Genomic DNA, 6,022 nt, shown 5'->3' with positions numbered 1-6,022 from the left:
AGGCGAGGCAATCATTTGAGAAACCAAGGCTGTCGAGTCTGCCGATGAGGATGTGGTGATTGACAGAGTCGAAAGCCTTGGCCAGGTCAATGAATACGGCTGCACAGTAATGTTTCTTATCGATGGCGGTTAAGATATCATTTAGGACCTTGAGCGTGGCTGAGGTGCACCCATGACCAGCTCTGAAACCAGATTGCATAGCAGAGAAGGAAGGTATGGTGAGATTCGAAATGGTCGGTAATCTGTTTATTGACTTGGCTTTCGAAGACCTTAGAAAGGCATGGTAGGATAGATATAGGTCTGTAGCAGTTTGGGTCAAGAGTGTCACCCCCTTTGAAGAGGGGGATGACCGCAGCTGCTTTCCAATCTTTGGGAATCTCAGACGACACGAAAGAGAGGTTGAACAGGCTAGTAATAGGGGTGGCAACAATTTTGGCAGATAATTTTAGAAAGAAAGGGTCCAGATTGTCTAGCCCGGCTGATTTGTAGGGGTCCAGATTTTGCAGCTCATTCAGAACAATTAATGGGACTGCCAAGGTGGAGAGAAGGTCCAGGAAGATAGAAATCATAGTGATTGTGGTGTAGCGGTTCCTGGGGCTGAAAGATTTCACATCAGAGGAGTTACATGGAATATTGGCACAATTCATACCACCCTCTCAGGTCCTAGAGCATGAGAAGGGAGACATGGAGAACTAAAAGAAGGAAAAAGTGGGAGTTGTTTATTTTGGCTATGTAATATTTTTATTAGGATGAATTAAGTTACTATCAGTATTACATATGGATTTTTTAATTTTTTGGTTTCAAACCGTCCAGTTGGTGGCGGCAATACAACGTTTTGAGTGTAGTCCACCATAAAACCCACAGAAGAAGAAGCAGAACACAAGCACTTGTTAAGGTCAGGTGTGGCCAATTATTGGGTGCAGCAAACACATCCGAACACACTTAACAAGACAGATCATGTTGATGACACATAGAACAGAATGGATGTTTTAAATAACATTCTTAGAACGTTCTCTGAACGTTACTAAAGTTTTATTGTGGTCTTTATGGAAAGTTTTCACGTTCTTGGAAAACGATTGGAGAACATGACTTTAAATGAAACCATGGGTCCGGGTTAGGGTTTGGCTGGGGTAGGCCGTCATTGTAAATAATAATTTATTCTTAACTGAGTTTCCTAGTTAAATCAAGTTCAAATAAAAAATTGAGCATGACGAAAATAACTGCTCATAAAAGTTATGTCGCGTCTTGAAAAAATGGACTACTGCTCCTTTAAGAAAATATTTTTACGACCATGTTTTTACGTCATTGCGTACTCTTTTACGGCAACAGTCACTCAAAATGGAGTAACCAGCAAAAACATCAAGCTTGCTTGCTAATTAATTAGGGGTATCATCTTATCTCTAAAGTTAAATTCATCGTATTACTGAGGTAATAATTTTATCAGTATGGCTGATAAGAAGAAACCGGACTCTTTCCATTACTTCATGAGTTACGATGATTTGAGTGACAGTAGCGATAGTAACAGCAGCGATTCTGATGAAGCGGGCCAGAAGAAATCAAGGGGGAAGGGGGGAACCGATGCTACTGGAAGCGGTAGCAAATCCCCCCAACACGGGACCAAGCGGGCTGCCAGTGGAGCTCCTCTACCAAAACCCGACGAGCTCTTCAAATCGGTCTCTAAGCCGTCCTTTCTGTACAACCCGCTGAATAAACAGATCGATTGGGAGAGCCGCGCCGTGAAAGCTCCAGAAGAGGTACTGTGTTTAACCAGCCAGCTAGCGTTCGTCCATTAGCTAGCTGTTGTCGTAACTAGTTGTTGACCAAGCTAACTAACGTTAACTACCTACTTGCTATGTATACTGAACAAAAATATAAACACAACATGTAAAGTGTTGGTCCCATGTTTCATTCGCTGAAATTAAAGATCCCAGAAATTGTCCATAAGCCCAAAAAATTTGCTTTTCTTTCATATGTTGTGCACAAATGTGTTTACATCCCTGTTATTGAGCATTTCTCCTTTGCCAAAATATTCCATCCACCTGACAATGTGGCATGTCAAGAAGATGATTACACAGGTGCACCTTGTGCTGGGGACAATAAAAGGCTACTCTAAAATGTGCAGTTTTGTCACACAACACAGTGTGCAATTTGTATGCTGACTGCAGGAATGTCCACCGGAGCTGTTACGAGATAATTTAAGTTATTGAATCATCAACACATGATACACCTTCGACTGTTGTAGTGTAACAGTATAACTTTAGACCGTCCCCTCGCCCATATCCGGGCGTGAACCAGGGACCCTCTGCACACATCAACAACAGTCACCCACGAAGCATCGTTACCCATCGCTCCACAAAAGCCGAACAAAAGCAGAGCAAGGGGAACTACTACTTCAAGGTCTCAGAGCAAGTGACGTCACCGATTGAAACGCTATTTAGTGCGCACCACCGCTAACTAGCTAGCCGTTTCACATCCGTTACAGTAGGAAAGATGCATTGTTAAAACATGTGTAAGCCTAAATTCCATCGCTATCGGGAAACCGGGCCCAGGTTAGGTGTACGTGTATCACCTTTTCAGTTCAAGAAACGTGTTTCTCTGTCCGAGTAGAAGAACGGAGAACTTCCAGCTCAGGGGGAAAGATGGCTGAAGCGGATGATGAAGTGGATTCTGAATACAATGGCTGTAAAATCAAGGAGAATTGGAGTATTGTCCAAAAGAATGGAAAACAAGCCGTCATTTTAGAGAATTTGTCAATACGTCCAACCGGCCTCACAACCTCAGACCATGTGTAACCGTGCCAGCCCAGGACCTACACATCCTGCTTCTTCACCTGCAAGATAGTTTGAAACCAGCCACCCGGACAGTTGATGAAACTGTGGGTTTGAAATTTCAGCAGAAATGGTCTCAGGAAGCTCATCTGCGTGCTCGTCGTCCTCACCAGGGTCTTGACCTGACTACAGTTCACGTTGGAACTGACTTCAGTGAACAAATGCTCATCTTCGATGGCCACTGGCATGCTGGAGTAGTGTGCTCTTCACGGATGAATCTCGGTTTCAACTAACGGGCAAATGTTGTCATGAGGGCAAGTGGTTTGCTGATGTCAATGGTGTGAACAGTGCGCACCATGGTGGCGTTGGGGTTATGGGCGAGCCAGAAATCTTGCTTGTTTGTAGGTGACCAAATACTTATATTCATTCCACCATAATTTGCAAATAAATTCATTAAAAATCCTACAATGTGATTTTCTGTATTTTTTTTTTCTCATTTTGTCTGTCATAGTTGAAGTGTACCTATGATGAAAATTACAGGCCTCTCTCATCTTTTTAATTGGGAGAACTTGCACAATTGGTGGCTGACTAAATACTTTTTTGCCCCACTGTAAATAGGGGAAACCTATAATTTTTTTCAATTGAAAAGATGAGTTACTTATAATTAACTTTTCCTGCAGCCTGCAAAGGAGTTCAAGGTGTGGAAGACTAACGCGGTGCCCCCTCAGACCTACGCCGCGGAAGCGGAGAAGCCCAAGAAGGGAGCTCCCCCAGGGATGGACATGGCCATAAAGTGGTCCAACATCTATGAAGATAACGGAGAAGACGCTCCGCAGCCTCACACCGGCAATGCTGTCTTCCTGCCCACAGAGGAACAGCCATCAGATTCCGGTAGGGAGAAAAGTGTTACCCATGTGACTGACCGCATTCTGCCTGCTTAGTATTACATCTTCCTCCCTACAAAGGGTAGTGGTACACTGTCCATACATCTGCTCGAACCAGAGCCCTCTGCCTCGCAAACACATATAACTGCCCGCTTGACGAGGTACTAACCACTTGCGCCACCGAAAAGCTAGCAGCTATGCGACGGGTGTGCAGACATTTCAAGCTGTTGTGTGGGCTTACGGTACCAGCTTTACCTCTATCTGCTTATGCCTGCACATCTCTCAATTATTTTCAGGCAGAAAATGATTGATCTCGCTCCTCTGACACACAGTAACTTGATATTTACAGCAGGGGGGTGTATCGGTGCTGGTTAGGCAGGATACAGTACGCAGCTGTGCATTCCCAGTTCATTTCTGAATGATTATGACGTGTTGTTTTCTCCCTGGTGTAGACGAGGACGGAGACAAGGCCTCTGCGAAGAAGCGTAGGGTGGAGAGCTTCCAGCAGAAGGAGAAAAGGAAGAGGGATCTGGGCCAGGCCACATCTGACAAGAGTTTCGTAGAGGAAGAGAAGAGGATCCTCAGGCAGAATGCGGATTGAGGCCCAGATCTGGTGTGAAGCTCGGGTCTGGCTGCCCTAAGCCTCTGACTGTCCTGCAGCTTTACCCCAGACACCCAACACTTTCCCTTCTTCTCCTCTGTGTCCAGCCCCTGGTTATGTGAATGGTCCAGTACTCGTCTACCTAGGGCACATGATATAGATGTTATTGTTCTGAAAACATTTGGACTGTTATTTTTAATCCCTTGTCATATCTTTGAGCATATTATCCAAACACTAGTGGAAAACGCACGTAGGTGTCTAGGTATTGATCAATGTTTCGTTGTAAATACACGACCACCTGATCTACATAATATAGTCTGGATTTGGATTAATGTCTCTGGACTGCGTTGGGCAAATCAATGTGTTCATCTGTTTGGATCATGAGCAGATGTATTTTTTTATATGGCAACTTATTTTTGAAAAGCAAGAAATGTATGGTAAATACATTTAGATTATTACTGTCTCTACATGTCTCTGTTGGTGAGACATTAGGTCAAGAAAGACTGCATTTACTAGAGTAATAAACTGTTCCTCAACATGTAATATTCGCTAGATGGCAGCCTTGGGCCACATTTGGTACACAACCTTTTCACTGGGGGGAGTAGTATCTTAAATGTTGCCATGTCTTTTAATGCGTCTATACAATATGTATACAGTTAACCACACACTGACAGTTTTGTCTGTTTTGTAGTAAATTCCGTTGTCTTACACAACTGATGCAATAAATGGAATGTGAATATAAGGCTTGCTGATTGGCTCTGTCTTATCTTGAACTTAGAAATCAGTATTGATGTGAGAGTACTAGTAACACAAGCATAACTCTACTGAACAAAACAAAATGGTGTGTTTTGGATCTTAATGCTCAAAGTGCTATATTTAAGCAATAAGGCACGTGGGGGTGTGGCATATGGCCTATATACCACAGCTAAGGGCTGTTCCATTATAAACTGGTTACCAGCGTAATTAGAGCAGTTAAAATGTTGTCATACCCATGGTATATGGGCTTATATAGCATGGCTGTCAGCCAATCACCACTCAGGGCTGAAACCACCCAGTTTATAATGTGAAAAGTGTGTGGCTTTTGTTGTCGAGAGTAACTTAAAACTACTTTTGGTCATTCTGTACAGGCAGTGTACTTCAGATAAGTCAAGGATGTTTCTCATTACATGGAAACACCTGAGAAGTTATTCTGTCAAACATTAACCCATGTTCTGGATTTTTTTTTGTTATGACTAAAAGTCCTTTTATAGCTACTCATTTAAAATGAAACTACACCTTGGTGATATGGGCATACTGCACTGTTAATGAATACAGTGTTCCTTTGGTCTTACATTGACTTTGTTCATATTAAATACATTGACTTGTTTTTATAACCTGGATTTCTGAGAATGTGCTCTGATTGACATGCATGAAATGTGAATTCCCTATTTAAATTTCTTTAGTAGTAAATGGAGCAAATATGTTTTTTTAGCCCAAGAAAAAAAAGCTGTGTTTCCGCAACGCTTCTGTGATCTGAGGAATTCCTACCATATCAGTCATCGACCACTGACATGAAATACTGGCAAATATGCTTTTGATAACATTCCACCTCCAGGTATGTGCCTGGCCTTGCCTGAAATGCATACCTAATCCAGTTTTGGAAGAAGAAACGTTGTTATTCCACAATACTAACTTAATTAACAGAGTGAAAACAAAAACCTGCCTGCTTTCCACCAGTGGAGGCTGCTGAGGGGAGGACAGCTCATAGTAATGGCTGGATTTATCAAATT

At 42.7% G+C, this 6,022-nt stretch overlaps 1 protein-coding gene across 1 annotated transcript; it reads left to right on the top strand.

The window, feature by feature from the left end:
- Positions 1 to 1,281: 1,281 nt before the first annotated feature.
- LOC110524711 (UPF0690 protein C1orf52 homolog) lies at positions 1,282 to 5,630 on the top strand. The gene is made up of 3 exons (XM_021604587.2): positions 1,282 to 1,754; positions 3,449 to 3,659; positions 4,105 to 5,630. The coding sequence occupies exons 1-3, from the start codon at positions 1,446 to 1,448 to the stop codon at positions 4,251 to 4,253; spliced, it is 669 nt and encodes a 222-aa protein (XP_021460262.1). The 5' UTR covers positions 1,282 to 1,445; the 3' UTR covers positions 4,254 to 5,630.
- The last annotated feature ends 392 nt before the right edge of the window (positions 5,631 to 6,022 follow it).

This window comes from Oncorhynchus mykiss, chromosome 5 (genome assembly GCF_013265735.2).
Source record: "Oncorhynchus mykiss isolate Arlee chromosome 5, USDA_OmykA_1.1, whole genome shotgun sequence".
Classification (NCBI taxonomy): Eukaryota; Metazoa; Chordata; class Actinopteri; order Salmoniformes; family Salmonidae; genus Oncorhynchus; species Oncorhynchus mykiss.
The sequence above is the reverse complement of the archived record's forward strand: the minus strand, read 5'-3'. Positions and strand labels throughout refer to the sequence as shown.

Bases quoted from the DNA above. Each gene is read 5' to 3' on its own strand.
- LOC110524711 (XM_021604587.2), top strand. From the start codon at position 1,446: ATGGCTGATAAGAAGAAACCGGACTCTTTCCATTACTTCATGAGTTAC. The intron at 1,755-3,448 runs GTACTGTGTTTA...CTTTTCCTGCAG, and splicing joins CCGTGAAAGCTCCAGAAGAG to CCTGCAAAGGAGTTCAAGGT. The intron at 3,660-4,104 runs GTAGGGAGAAAA...TCCCTGGTGTAG, and splicing joins GGAACAGCCATCAGATTCCG to ACGAGGACGGAGACAAGGCC.